This window comes from Callospermophilus lateralis, chromosome 17, assembly GCF_048772815.1.
Source record: "Callospermophilus lateralis isolate mCalLat2 chromosome 17, mCalLat2.hap1, whole genome shotgun sequence".
In the NCBI taxonomy this organism is placed as follows: domain Eukaryota; kingdom Metazoa; phylum Chordata; class Mammalia; order Rodentia; family Sciuridae; genus Callospermophilus; species Callospermophilus lateralis.
This window is the reverse complement of record NC_135321.1, coordinates 20,643,112-20,659,401: the sequence shown is the minus strand read 5'-3', so window position 1 is coordinate 20,659,401 and position 16,290 is coordinate 20,643,112. Positions and strand designations below refer to the sequence as shown.

Here is a 16,290-nt window from a genome sequence, read left to right as displayed (position 1 = left end):
TTTTAAGGATTCTTTAAGGATGAGTTTGCTTCCTAGCAGGAATCAACTCGGTTCAGATTTTATGTCAAACAGACAAAAACTGAAATTGCAAGAAAACCTGCCCCTTATGGATAAGGAAAATATGCACCATGGCATATTTGGTTTCCTTATGCTATGAATAAGATTCCAGAGAGCACCAGCAGCCACCATATCATTACCAAATTCATTCCTAGTCTGAAAATTATTGCTCTTAGACTTTCTGCAGGTAGAAAATATAATAAAGGTTTTGTTGATCACAAAGTCTTAATATATGGAAGGCATGTTAGCTGCCTTACAGAGAGAGGAGTGACATTTTCTTTCATTGAGTAAACTTTCTTTTCTGCTTATTTGAAAAATAATATGTTGGACTTTAGAAAAGATTGAAAAAACTCATTAATTCTCTTCTATGAAAATATATTTGAAATATCCTAGGTGTTGGCTATTCTTCTTGGCTTCTGATGTCCCGATATCTTTGTTCAAAGTCAACAATATTATCAACTGCATGATAAATTGATCTCTTAGACACATTTTCTAGCCCCTGAGAAATAATCTACTTTAAATATATCTTGATATGTTCTTTGTGCTGGACGGTAAAACTGTATTCAGATGGCATTAATAGATATTCTTTATCCACTGGTGTACAAGACAAAAAATCGATACAATTTCCATCATTATCACCAGAATTATTCTGAGAGAACCAATTCTAAGATGAAAACGATATCTCCATGCTCTGCATCCTTGGAAGGATGTATATTGAACATTTGTTAGATGACTGATCTGGCTGTTTTATTTAAATAATGGGCTATGTGTATTTCTCTAGGGATTGATAGCATGGATGCCATCTTGTAGGAACCTTTGTTATCCCCATTCAGAGAAGATGGATTAAAGAATAGATTACAGCCACAACATCCAGTTTTCTCTTATGTCCTCTTCCAATTAACTTTCTGCTCTCTCCTTTTCAACATACACAGAGAAAAATCAGACTCTAGCACTGAAATTCCAAATGAATCAATCCTTGCTAGGAAAATGGAAAATTTTTTATCATGGATAATATTCTTATCTGTGCCACAAGTAAGGATTTAAAATAAATGTTGATGTTGTATGATTTTTAGATACACACACACACACACACACACACACACAAAACCAGAATAAAAATATATAAGCAATAACTTACATGACGTGTAAGAACAAGATTATAAAGAGTAAATTGTGAAATAGCAATAACTTACAATGCGCACCCCTCATTACTCTATCACAAAGTATCCTGACATTAGTCATTCATCTGACACTGATCACAGCACATATCACTCTGGTCAGCACCAAGGGATTCAACAATGGACACACTTCCTAAAGGAGGTTGAGTTACTTCTGTCCTTTGTTCGCTCAGTCCAGAGAGCAAGTGGCAGGGAAGTCAAGGAGACATTAAATTTTGTGTAAGGAAGCACCTAGATCATGGTGAGAAGGAAACTCCTCAGAAAATATATTTTTTAAATAAAACATAAAAAATAACTCCTGAAGTGGCTTTGTAGTTTATAGTATTTTCAAGATTAAATAAGGGAGAGGAGCATGAATTTCTGGATAAGACCTACCTAAGAAGGTCCCTAAATAAAATATATTTAACTGTCTTTTAACTATTTTAAATAATTCACAATCAGCCACAAGCTTTCTTTTTGTAAAATCCACCAGAAGCCCTTTACTTTTGTCTAATTTTTCTTTATGAAACAACCAGTGCTTGGCTTCAAAACCTAAGATAACCATAGAAAATATTTGCTTTAATTATCAAAATGTCCTTGCAAAAGTGGTCTTTCTTTCTTTCTTTTTATAAAACTATCTAGATGAAAGTTAAGATATATATAAATTGATTACTCTTCATCAGCTTATTTCTTTCTCCCATACTCAATTTCTACTAAGATAATATGAGCTTTTACTAGTATATTATATAGAATTACATATTTTTATCATTGTGCTCATATAAAATGATACTACTTATACAAAAAAGAAAAAATAAGGTACCATTTTTAATTCTTTGAGCCATGTTGAGCTTTATTTGGGAGGAAAAAACCTGTATACACTGAACTCTATTACATCATGTGCAAAACAAAAAAAAAAGTTTTATTTAGATTTGAATTAAATTAAATATTTGGAATTTTAATTTTTAAAAAAATGTTAAATATTTAGTACATTATCAAAATGATAAGGAGTCTTAAAATAAATATAGAAACTATAATGTAATGGAATTTAATATCATACCTTATTTTTATTTACGAGTAGTTTTAATGCTACTAGATAAATGAAAAACAGTTCAACCAAATCTAATAATGATCTTAAAGTAATAGATGGATTAAGTTATTCTTAATTCCTTAAAGTCAGACTAAATTAAAAATATTAACAATTGGCTAATATTCAGTATGGATTGTCCTATTTAGGCTTTGGATACAATAAACCAACTCTGGTAGGATTCATAGCTAATACATCTTTTTATAGTGTCTCTTCCCTGAGGATCTAGGACTATGCCTTTCATGTAGTAGGCATTTAATAAGTGTTGAATGAATTATTACCAGTTTAATGCTCTTTTAATAAAATTTAGACCTCTGGGACAGGGCAGTAGTTTGTATCTTTGCATTAATTGACTTTCACTCCAACCATCTTCCAAATGCTAATTACTCCTCTCTTTTGCTAAATCAGTGCTTATGAAATTAACCAAGTTAGCAAATATGATACCATAGTAACAAATCCTTAAAAAACCTTGGCCTGCCAGGCAACATCACCAGTATCCTTTCCTGTTTCATTTCCAACATCTCCATATTTATAACATTTTGGTACCTGCCTTGCAACAGTGGGAGAAGACTTTCTGAAGGAAGCCTTCTTGGAATTTAAATGACATATTTGAGGGAATGGGAACTTGGCACGTAAAATTAAAATTTGATTCTTGTGTCTTTAGATCAAGAGATTCTAGGCTCATCAATATCCCAGAAAGGGTTTTGTGTTCTCTCAGTTGAACTGGTGTAGGAAATCTAAATTACCATAAATCCAATCTTTCTCATTGATGATATCATGATTCCTTAAAGTACTTTCTTTTGGTCTGTTGTTAACTTTTCTTTTGTGGTACCAATCTAATTATAGCCAACAAAAACTTTACTTGTGTCAACACACTAGATCCTTTGGGTATAATGCCTACATTTTAAGCTACTCTCTTAATTAGAATAATTTCCAGGGTTCCTTAATCTTACCCAGGACTATGACCTCTGTGACATTGGATTTATTTTCCTCCTTATTGAAATTTGCAATGTAATCAATAGCCTGGCTACATCTAAGGAGTGCTATACCCATAGAATTTAATGTCTAAGTAATATATGTATGCGCTTGTGGGCTTGCTTCTGCATCCTCCCATAAACTAGCAGGGAGAGTTGGAAACTTCATTAAAAAGACATTTGTCAGGATGCTAGAGAAGGAAAATCCTCCACAGGCTATCTACCTAATTTCCAGCCAATACAGGATTACTCCCAATAGGAATCATTTATTGCCTATACTGGCCTAAGTGATAAGGTTGTTAGCATCTCTTTTGGCTGACTGCTTTGCAATCTAGCTGCTTTGAGTTGCTACAGAAGTCATCTTAATATTCATACAGAACTTCTGTCTCACTTCATTTCTTCCAACATTGATCTCACAGTGTCCCGTGGGCAAAGCTTTTCTTCTGCTCATCGAAACTTCAAATGCATCAGAATCAAGTAAGCAAGGCATTTGGAAAAGGGTTAGTCTTGTCCACATTTTAGTCAGACCACCAAAATTTTCACAGTTTCTGCTCATTTTATTGTCCTTTTCCCTGCCATACCTCTTGCACACACGCATGCACACGCATGTGCATATGCATACATGCGTGTGAACACACACACACACACACATCCTAACTCCCACTTCCTGGTCCACTCAGTCATTGACCCAGAAGATGTTAATCATGCCGCTTTCTGCTGAAGACATAATGTGATGAGATTAATTTCTTTCATTGCTTGTTGGAAGCTTGCTGTCCATTGTAACTTGAGCCCTAACACAATATCAAAAGAATTTTAAAAACTGTAAATGTGTGGTCAGTGAACAGAATACTAAGTTGTTTCTTCACAACCCTTTTGCAAATAAAATGATGAGATTTTAGGAAAGCTTTAGTAAGAGGAATGTTTGGTGTGCAAAAGAATGTCACAAGACCAGAGCTTGAAAGCCATAAGGGGGAAGTAATCTGAAATCCATAAATGTGAGAAAACAGCCCATGTTACTGCTGCTGACTGCCTGAATGGACTTCCTGTTTATCACCCACTGATTACAACTGCTCTCAGAAACAACATTTTGAAGCAAATAAAATGGAGAGTTAGCTATGTTCTGCTATGATTTGCACATAGATTCAACTCTCATGTTTTTCTGTAAGAGGTTCACTTAGATAGTGTACAACTCAAAATCTAATCAAATAATGACAGTTGCACACTTGCATCAGCAGAAAGGGTCTGCTTGTGGCAAAACAATGTTAATTAAGTTTGGGATGGCAGTATAATTATTTGTGGTTAATTTCTGACTCAGTTCTCTTAAATATTACTTTCACAACAGTTAAACACCACCTAGAAGGCATGGTTTCCAATACTGCAGCACTGGAAGAGCCTTCTTCTTTTTGTGGTATATTTGTAAGAAATATTCAGATGGTGTGGGTTGAGAACTTCCCCAACTCTACTTCTAATCTATTACCTCACACACAGGCACTTTGTTTGGCACACACAGCCCCAACAAAAAATATATTCAAAGCAAAGTTAGGAGATGATTTTTATGGTCCCCTGGTAGAATAGTTACAAACTTATCATAAACTCATATCTGAAGGGTGCCAGTAAAGTTTGAACCTAGGAACCATGACCTGCCTAATTTCTGTACTGAAAAGTTGGGGAGCACACCATTTAGACTAATATCACTACTTGTCACTTTCATAAAAATATTGGGAGAAGAGCAAGGAAAGAGGATGGGGATCACTTACCAGGGAGGATTTGAATTTATTTGGTTTAAGGGAGTCTATTTTCATGGAAGGCTTTTCTTACATAAGAAAAATAACATTTTCTCAGAGGTATAACTATATTAATATTGTCAGACTTTCTTGGAGGTAGGCAAAATAATCTCATTCAATTATTGTGTAATTTTAAATATTTATTTTTTGTTTTATTTTTACTTTCATGGGGTATATCCACTAACATTCTAATGTACTTTTCTAATAAACAGGTCGTCATGGAGATGGAAGTTACTGGCCAGTTGATACCAATTTGATTGACAGAAGCACTCTCAATGGTAAGAATATAAATTAGGCTCTATAGAATTAGTTATACTAATTAAATGGTGAATGCTAGAGTGTCTGAAGAAAAATATCTATTGAAAAGTACCAAGAACCCCAGACTTAGAATTTCTGTGGCATAATAGAAACCTGAAGTTATATTAGCAAACCTGTTAACTCGCTACCAGGAGATGATGCCAATAGGAGGTGACAAGTGCATTAAAAAAAAATAGAGAAGTTCAAGCATAAAGCATTCTATAAATGATACAGGATTGCAAAATACTTAGATTTTAATGTGGTAAGTAAAGTGTTGTAAATGTTTACAAAAATGAATTTGTTAGAGAAGAAGATAACTAAGTTTGATTAAACTGAAATCAACTAGAATTCATAAATTGAAGTTACAGAGTCCTTTCACATATAGACTACATTTACTCCTTAAGTTCTTGAGCATTTTATTGTTAATTTTCTTTTGTTTTTTAAGATTAGACATTTGTTTTGCCCACTCTGTGAAGCTTGCCCATATAGCTGTTGGCTTTTAGTATAAACAAATGGAGGCAGGACCCAGAACTTCAAGGGAAGGAGACAATTGATATGGGCTGCATTCCAGGGCCCTGTCCTAAGTTGTTTAAAACACAATCTCTGGAAGGATAAATAAATACTAGCCAACTTCCCAGTGGAGAGATAGATAAGTAGGTAGGTAGGTAGACAGATAGATAGATAGATAGATCATTTATTTAAAATATATTGCTGTTGCATTGTTTGAATTACTAAAAATAAAATCAAATATTTATAATGTCAAAGACTTGTGTAGCTGCCACCAAATTAAGATACTAAATATTTAACAGACAATTGAAATCTCTTGTATGTCTCTGCATTACCACATGCTTCTTTTCCATTATCATTCCTCACTCTGATATAAACACTTTCCCAAATTTGAAGCTTACTACATTTTTATAAGTTTCCCTAAACAGTGTATTATTTTATGTTTGTAAATGTGTAGAAATATCATCATATCAAATACTATCATACATTATCCTCCTGCACCTTGCTTTCATCTTTAGCTTTCTGAGATTTTTCCATGTGTTTGAAAACCACTCTTACTCATAATTTATCTTTGTGGCTGTACAGTATTCTATTTTAGGAAACAATACAATTCTTTATTTAACCATTTTAGTAGGATTTCATGAAAAATTTGATTACTGAGCAGATAACCTTCCGTTAGGGTGGTCTTCTGTTAAAAAATCCAGATGGGAAGCCAATATTGTGATGTAAAAGTTGTTTGCTGAGTGTGATATCAGAATAAGGGGGTGAGTTCAGTAACTATTTTCTATCATAGACTATGATAATCCAATGCATCCATTTCCCCCAAAGAGAAATGTGCAGTAGACCAGATGCTACTTGAGCAAAGTTTCAGTGTCTCCTTCCTCGGGCTAGTGACAGACTCAGGAATATATTTTCACTTGCTGACTCCTCTTTTCAAGTTGTCTGCCATATCTTCCTCTACTACTAATGCCTTTTGCCTGAGCATAAACATTTTCTTACATTTAAATTTTATCTTAGTTCACTTCTGTTGCTATAACAAACCACTTTGGATTAGATACTTTATACAAAATAGGAATTTATTGCTCATGGCTCTGAAGGCTGAAAAGTACAAAATCAGAGTGCAAGCAAGCTGAGAATCTGATGAAGGCTTATTCTCTGCTTCACAGATGGTGACTTCTACCTGTGTTCTTCCCTTGTGGAAGGAGCAATGAAACTCTCCCAGGTCTCTCTTCTAAGGGCACTAATGCCATTCATAAAGGCTCTGCCCATATGATCTAGTTATCTCCCAAATGCCCTCCCACTAAATGTCCCCATAAAGAGGTTTGATTTTAATATAGGACTTGGGGTCTGAGGATGGTCACAAACATTCAGACCATAGCAAGTTTCCTGAATATATATATTCCAGTCTAGCCTCTCTAATGTTATATTCAGTTTGTTGTGTCTAGGATATTTTCAGCTTCTTATTGTTCACTGGTCCTCCTTCCTCATCTAAGTAACACTCTTTACAGCTAATCCCTGGCTCTGGTAGTTCCTGATATGCACAGTATGGGAGTTTATATCCGGAAGATGAGAGGAGGGATGTGTGAAGACTAAAAGCAGACCAATGGCATGCTCCATAAAGTGGGTTTAGGTATTGGTAGTTTCCTCCTCCTAACTCTACACGTTTCATTAACTCACTCTTCTGCTTCAATTTTTAATCTTCGGTTTGAACAATATGCCAAATGCATTTCAGGCATTCAGGCAGGCAGTCAGTAAATGCTACTAAGCCCTCGTGGAATGCAGAGCACTTGCAATGAGCTGTGGGTGCAAACTGAAGACCACTGCAGGAGCAGTAAGTCAAGAGGTTGAATTAGCTGGGTAAACAAGGCAGAGGAGCACTCAGAAGATGAAAGATGGTGAGGAAAATCCCAGAGATAGACAGGAGGGCAAAAGAAAGAAGTTGTTGAAATTGTGTAGGGAAACATAATTGTAGTATTGGTTATCTTGAGATAGATTGTAGTTTTGGAGTCCCTGTGGGAAATTAGCATTGTGCCCTTTGGAATCACCCAACAGCGTTAGTTGTGAGATTCTATTTCTACAGGGAGTTTTAAATTGAAATTCATTTTCAGTTAAGGGCACAACCATTTATACCAGCACAGGATAATACCTTTTGATGGGACAGGGTACCAGGAAATTAAAGAGAGAATCTGCATGGATAATGGAGAAAGAGTCATTGTCCCCTCAAGCTTTCAACCATCACTCAGCAGAGGTCACATGTGTTAAAGGTAGAACAACAAGGAACACTGGCCCAGAATGATGTGCTCTGTTGAACTGCATGTCCTAATGGACACAACGGAATTATCAGATTTATTAACTACAAAGATAAGGAGGCCCTGTAAAATCTGAATTATGTTAAGGGTCTATGAATCAGAGATAAAAGCTTATAAGGGATTCTCACCTCATGTACAAATGCACCTCAAAGTATGTTTGCATTGGCAATGGGACATGATTCGAACCTAGCTGGACCCCAGTATTCTTACTTGCCAAATCTATCATTTCCAATTTTGGGTCAAGCTTAAGGGCTTGGTGTTGATTATTTGAACTCACCCTTCAAAATAAAATGAACTCTGGTTAAAAGAAAGCACAGCCTAAATTTGATGTGAGCATGTATATCAACAGAATTTTTCTTTTCAAAAGATTCAGACCTCAGAAGACAGTAATGGAAAGAAATGCAGGTCACTGTGTTCATTTTTTTACCATTTAATTTATGATTCCTAGTGAGAATGCAATCATAATTAAATTTGACCTGATAAACATTATCTCACAGGACAAAGTCATGAAGACAAAATAGACTAGTGACAGTCAGTGGCTTTGGGCCAGTTTATATAAATTATTCATATTATCCCTCCCCAATTTTCTGCATCACTTAATGGTATTTTAGGGATTTCATGTTATATGCACGGGATACATAAAGCACCTGAAATACTTCTAGATTACCTACAGGAATAACAAATTGGCTGATTACAGTGAATTTATAACCTCAAGACACATGGGTGGTGGAAGGCAAACTTAATCTGTTTCCTATACTATTATGCAAGCAGATAAATTATGGTAAATATGTAATTTGCCTTTAGCCCTGGCTATTACAAGCAAATCAGCAACAGCCTCTGAAAACCCAGCTTCCTAATTAACATTCTGCTAATGTCTTCAGATTTCAGAAGTGGGTATATTTCCTAATTAGATGTGCAAGTGAAACCCCTGAATGACAAAACTCCAATCTCAATTCACTGTTAAAAGTAGCCTGCATCAACAAAAACCGGTAGTCAATGAAATTTCATACATCTCCCCAGAGTGGCAGAATTATAGAGGTTTCCTGGCTCTTCCTACACTTGCAGAGTTCATCTTTCAAAGCATTGTAATAGAATAATGGCTTATTGTGAGGATACTCAAGCCAGTCGCAAATAAGCTTAGAACCTTGCTAATCATTTACTTTATTTTCCAGCATGCCACTCTTTTAAAAATGCCCTTTTAGAATTCAAATAAAGGAAAACAAAGCTATAGTTCATGTTTACTCTTACAGTTGGAAGCCCTTAATTAAATTGTAGAAACTGAAGAGGCTTCCTAAATTATTTTCTGGTGGCAGGTAGAATCAAAGCTAATATGTGGTGATACGCTCGTATTTTGCTTGTGATGCTTTCCATTTTTTAATTCATGGTCCACATTCTTAACACTGAAAAATCTTCAAATTCTGAAAATATATTTTGTGAGTTTATATTTGTATGAATGACCACAACTACGACAATTACTTAAACTTAATCCTGTATTTCTCCTTGGGAAGCACCAGTTTCCTTATACGGGTTGTTCTGCTTGTAATTTACAAAATCGGTTTAGTCAGTTGCATTAAAAGATCTATTAGCCTTACAAAAATTATTACTTTATTAGCTTCAACCTTTGGAAAAAAAAAAAACAAGTTAAACTTGACACCTTTTAATATTTTGACACCTCATTATTAACCAAAAAGTCAACATTACTACTTAATATTTCAAATACTTGGAATTGTATTAGATGCTCTTTAAAATTTGACATACACTCTTTTGGAGTGAATGTCAGAGTACGTCAGAGAAAAGGCCATGAACATTGTTTTTTTTTTTTTTTTTCTTCCTAGAATTCAATAACATTTTAGCCAAACAAGATAATGTATAGATGAAGTTCCTTCGAAATGACTGTTCTGAGACTGGTAAAACTAGAAGACACCTAAGCTTATACTCAGTAGCCATCTTAATGCCAAAACAGAAGTCATGTTTTATAGCTTCCCCCAGATGGAAAGATAACTGAAAGCACTTGCATGTCTAGGACCCAGGATGGTGACTAGCAGAGGCTATGGGGCCTCTCGCCCACACAGAACTGTCCCACAGGACCTTAAAGGGCCAGCCTAACCTCAGACCCCAGAGCTCACCTTGGCAGGCATTCGGGCTGTGTGACCAGAAAGATCACTGGAACTTTTTGGATTTCAGTTTTCCATCTGAACACAGACAGTTTTAAACAAGAGAAGAACTTCTTAATCTCAGCACTAGCAACATTGAGAGTTGGATGATCCTTTGTTACGGAGGCTGCCCTATCACTAGAACATTTAGCAGCACTCTTGGCCTCTATTCCCTGAGTGCCAGTATTGGCTTTCTTTTCCTGTATTTTAATAACCCAAATGTCTCTAGATGCTGTCATATTTCCCCTGAGTGGGGATGAAGGTTGCAGGTGAAATCTTCCCAGTTGAAAACCTTGGAGCCATTTCACTGTTACCTAAGGAGTGTTTAAGGGATATGAGTCCCATGAGAAGCCCTGGAAAGAATAAGATGTAGCATTGACACTTAAGCATTGGAGAAAATGTCTTGGTCCTATACTTATGTTTGATTGGGGTCTTCCCTTTTGCTTGAACACTAGAGGTCTTAATTCTGAGAGAGATTTTCTGCTTATTCTTGTTGACTTTGGTGATCTCATACATTTCCAAGACTTCAAATTTCATCCAGATTCCCCAATTCATTTCTCTAATGCAGCCCTTCCAACTGCCTGCTGAGCTCTTATCATCCACTCCAGTGTATTCAAAACTGGGCATGGGCTCTTCCTCCCTGAGCCTTCCCTTCCCATCACCACATCTCAGACGTGAGGACTATTGCCTAAGCCCAAGCCTGCCTCTGCCTTTCTCTCCTCCCCCATATAAAATCAGCATTTTGCTCCTCTGCTTTCAGACTGCATTGTGTAAATGTCCACAGTTGCCACATCTCTATTCAAACCCCCATCTTCATCCAAAGATCTTTAACATCCTCTTAGCGTGTTTCTGCTTCCACCAACCTCCCTTCCCATGGCAGCCAGAGAGGTCTTCCTAAAACAAATCAAGAAAACCCTTAAATGGTCTGTGATTGCATTTCAAGTAACTGAATGAGCTCTGTATGACAGGGTCCTGTTTCTCTTTCCACCCTCATCATATGCCATTCTCTCCTCCACGCCCAATGTTCTAGATCCATAGCCCACCTCCAGTTCCCTTGTAAAGGAACAAAATCTACCTCCTAGCATTCTTCATGATTCAGCCTGTGACTTCCTGAATGAGCCCTTTCAAAGCGGCCATCACCAACCACATGTTCTCATGTTATATCAATGTGAACTCTAATACTTTTCTTTTAATATCACTATATTATAATTGTAATTTTATAATTATTTGCCTGAGAATTTGTTTAATGTCAATCTTCTCCAGTAAATCGTAAATTCTATGATGTTAGCCATCAGGCCTCTCTTGATCAAAACATAGCATCCTCAACATCTAACTGGATCTTTAGTAAATGTTTATATTCTTGAGACAAGAAATATTATTTTTTTTTCAACTTAATTGACCAAAGTTTTTTGTTTGCTTGTTTTTGTTTTTGTTTTATTCTTTCCCCATAGCACTGATGAATATCTCATTTTAGGGAATACTATTCTAGATTATCTGTGAGTCTGTTTCAGGGGTTGTCTATAGTACTCAATTATAAGGGGAAATGTTTTTAAATTATTATGGCTGAATGAATTTCCATTCAATTCAAAGACCAGCAAAATTATGAAGACATATGTTGAGCTCAAAGTTCTCCAACAGCAACAAAAACTATTGTCGTAGGAAAAGTGTGCAGTGTCTAACTAGAAAGTTCCATTGTCTGTCTTTCCTCAGAACTGGAATTATCATTCCTGTGTTCACACTATTCACCTGGCTATTGGTGTCGTGCAACTAGTAGGGCACGGCCATTGTGACCAAGGGTTCAGTCTTCAAAAGAGGAGCCAGGGCTTCCAGATTTAATACCTGGTTCTTTTTCTATATAATCAAGCACTTGGTACTCTGTTTCCCACAACATTGATGAGGGAAAATATAATGAATATATAAAATATTTTTGAAAGCCAATAACATCATAGAAAAACTGAAGCGATTATTTCACTAAGCCATTTTTTTAATCTTTACTAGTACTTGTGACCCATCACATTATTTAAGTGTCAATTTTTGCTTTTATTAAGTTTAGTAGAAAAAAGATGAAACATTTTATTATGACAAAACATCATCAAATTTAAAAATGAACGGAATGCCTTTTGGACTGTAAAAAATTGTGATTCTCACTGATTTTCATGGAGTGCATATAAGCCTTGATTATTGAGACACTGGATACCCATATTAGTGTGCTAATGCCAGGAAGAGATACTATATTAAAAACTATATTTTTTTTTCTTTAAATTGGAGAAATAATATAGGTTGAAGTACATTAAACCACATCATAATGTCTGTTGAGGGCCAACTCTGTGCCAGGCGTGGGTTAGTTTATCCACACTCTCATAGCATAATCACAGCAGCCTGGAGGGGTTTTGCAGATCTCTGAATTTTCCATGCAGCTTGTCTGCTGATGGCTGAAAGGTAGCTGCAGTAGTATTGTCTCCCATAGCTCCTTATGGCACTAGTCTAGGTTTGTGAGCTCTGAATTTCCTTTTAATTTGGATCGGTATTTTGGAGATGTTGAAATATATAGTCATTCCTTATTCTTTGCAGGTTCTGTATTTGTGAGCTCACTTACATGTTAATATTTGCTTGCAACCTGCAAATCAATACTCCTGGTGCTTTCATAGTCCTTTATGGACCTGTACAAAGTAACAGAACATTTGAGTTGCCCAAGGCGCATGTACCCAGCTGAGGTGGAGCAAGGCATCTCTGCCTGTTGCTTCATATCCAAAATAAACAAGTTCCTTTTTAATGGCATATTTAGTGCCAAGTTTTTTTTTTTTTTTCTTTTGGTACCTTTTGTTGGTGATTTTACTTCCTACAATGACCTGCGAACATAAATACTGTAGTGCTTTCTACTATTTGTAAGCACAAGCGTGTTCTGCCTTACAGAGAAAATATGTGTTAAGCTCTCTGTTCAGGCATGAGTTATACTGCTCTTAGCTGTGAATTCAAGGTTATTGACTCCACGTTATACATTAAATAAGGTGTCTTTAAATAAAACACACATTATATAAGGTTACATATTGATTGACTAATAAAAATGTTGTGTGCAGAGGCTCACAGGAACCCAACCCTGTTTTTATCTGTTGAAGCCACAGCTTGGAATTGACTCACAGCACTGTGTTTGTGACAACTTGACAGAACAAAACCACTGCTTCTAAAGACACCATTGCACTTGACTTTCTTAACCTCTGATTGATGTCACAAATTCTGAGCATTCAGCCTTGATTTGAGACTGGGAAATTAATGAAAGACCTTGAATACCAAGCTTAAAACTGATGGAAATTTCTATTGAAAATCTTAAAGGCCTAGAACCAGAGTTAAGATAGTAGGAGGTCTCATGCTCCCTAAATCACCAAGGCAAATAGCAGTATAATATCACTGGTGCTCTGCAGGATTCAGACATTATTTTCTGACTTATTAATGATCTTCTTGGGTAGAAAGACATTTAAATAATTCTAAATAAGCAGGTTTCTTTTAAATGTTCATAAGGCACACCATTAAGTATGATCTAAACTAAATTTGGTAAATGTTAAAGTTAAGTCATGCTAATATAAACCATGAGGTCCTGAACTATCTACCTTGAAAGCCCTCACATAAAAGGTTAATTTATTCTAATCAATTAATGTATTAAGTACAGAAAAAGCATATTAAGATATTACTATAAAATGACTTTTCAAATAATCAGTCAGTCTGTGATACAGAACGTTCTGACCTTTCATTACTTGTCCCATTCCTTTGCAGTAAATATAAAAATTATTTCAAGAAAATCTTATTTCTTTCATTTGTAATCAGAATACACTAAGACTTTAGGTGAGGTTCAAGTTATATCAAATATGCCTATTATTTTTCCAATAGCAATGAATTAATAATTTTTTAAGATTAAGTAATTATCTTTTCAGTTTCAGTTAACTATCTTGTCAAAAGATATTGTTTCAATTTTTTTATTACTCATGTTTTATTGGTTCTTTTTAGTTGTACGCAATAATAGGATTCATACTGATATGGAGGACACATAGGTTGTCTCCATAGCTTGGCTATTATGAATTGTATGGCTTTAAATATTGATGTGGCTGCGTCACTGTAGGATGCTGATTTTAAATCCTTTGTGTATATATCGGATAGTGGGATACCTGGATCATGTTGTTGTTCCAATCCTAGGATTTTAACGAGCTTCCATACTGCTTTCCAGAGTGTTTGCACTAATTGCAGTCCCACCAACAATATCTGTGTGAACCTTTTTCCCCACATCCTTGCCAATGTTTATTGTTACTTGTATTCTTGATAATAGCCATTCTGACTGGAGTGAGATGAAATCTCAAGGCAGTTTTAATTTGCATTTATCTAATTGCTGGAGATGTTGAATATATCTTTCTATTTTTTGTTTACCATTTATAATTCTTCTTTTGAAAAGTGGCTGTTTAGTTCTTTGTCTATTCATTGATTGGGTTATTTGGGGAGTTTCTTTTGTATGTTTTTTAAGATCTTTGTATATCCTGTATATTAATGTTCTATCTGAGGAGCAGGTGGCAAAGATTTTCTCCCACTCTGTTGACTCATTATTCATACTCATGATTGTTTCTTGTGTGGTGAAGAAGCTTATTAATTTGATGCCATCCCACTTACTGATCATTGGCTTTACTTTTTAAGCTCTAAGAGTCTTTTTAAGGAACTCAGTTCCTGAGCCAACAGGTTGGAGTGTTGGTTCTACATTTTCTTCTCAAAATTCAGGGTTTCTGGTCTATTCCTAGGTCTTTGATCCACTTCAAGGTGGCTTTTGTGCAAGGTGAGAATAGTGGTTAAATTCCATTCTACTACAGGTGGACTTCAAAGTTTCCAAGCACCATTTGTTAAAAAGACTATCTTTTCACCAATGTATGTTTATGGTGCCTTCATCTTGTATGAGATAACTGTATTTGTGAGGATTTGTCTCTGTGTTTTTTATTCTTTTCCACTGGTCTTCATGTCTAATTTTGTGCCAGTACTATGCTATTTTTGTTACAGTAGATTTTAGTATAATATGAATTCTGGTATTGTGATGCTTCCTGCTTTCCCTTTCTTGCTAAGGATTGCTTTGGCTATTCTGGGTCTCTTATTTTTCCAAATGAATTTAATAACTACTTTTCCTATTTCTATGAAAAATGCCATTGGAATTTTAATAGGAATTACACTAAATCTATATAGTGCTTTTGGTATTATGGCCATTTTGACAATATTAATTTTGTCTATCCAAGAACATTGAAGGTCTTTCCATCACCTAAGGTTTTCTTAAATTATTTGCTTTAGTGTTCTATAGTTTTCATTGTGGAGATCCTGCACTTCTTTTGTTAGATGGATTCCCAAAGTGTTGTGTTTTTTTTTTTTTTTTGAAGCTATTATAAATAGGATAGTTTTTCTAATTTATTTTCAGCCAATTTATTATTGGAATAGGAAAACAATTGATTTATGAGTATTGAACTTGTATCCTACTACTTTGCTGAATTCATTTATAAGCTCTAGAAGTTTTCTGGTGGACTGTTTTGGATCTTGTAAATATAAGATCATGTTGTCAGCCATCAGATAATTTTAGCTCTTCTTTTCCTATTTGTGTTCCTTTAATTTTCTTTTCTTCCCTGATTACTTTGGCTAGAGTTTCAAGGACTGTGTTGAATGGAATGGTGAAAGTTGGCATCCTTGAATCCTATATTGAAGATTATTCCTAAAAAATCTATTGTTTGGAAGTTCACAGCAGAAGTATCCCAAATGCTATGGTAGATTTAGGCAAGCTTTTTATTTAATGTTGAATAATGATATTGCGAGAACTTACTAAGACATTGTGACAGTTACTTTACATGGATTTTCTCTAATTCTGACAGTAAGTATACACAACATCTATTATTATTCCTATTTTACAGAGGAGGGCACTAAGGTTCAAAATGACTAAATATTTTTCCCAGAGGGTATA

General features: G+C 35.3%; 1 protein-coding gene across 1 annotated transcript in view; it reads left to right on the top strand.

The window, feature by feature from the left end:
* Dcc (DCC netrin 1 receptor) overlaps positions 1–16,290 on the top strand; it is a 1,060,049-nt gene that overhangs the window by 976,094 nt on the left and 67,665 nt on the right. The window contains exon 22 of the mRNA XM_076836991.2: positions 5,269–5,334. Within this exon, the coding sequence (XP_076693106.2) occupies positions 5,269–5,334 (66 nt within the window). The remainder of the gene's footprint in view (positions 1–5,268; positions 5,335–16,290) is intronic.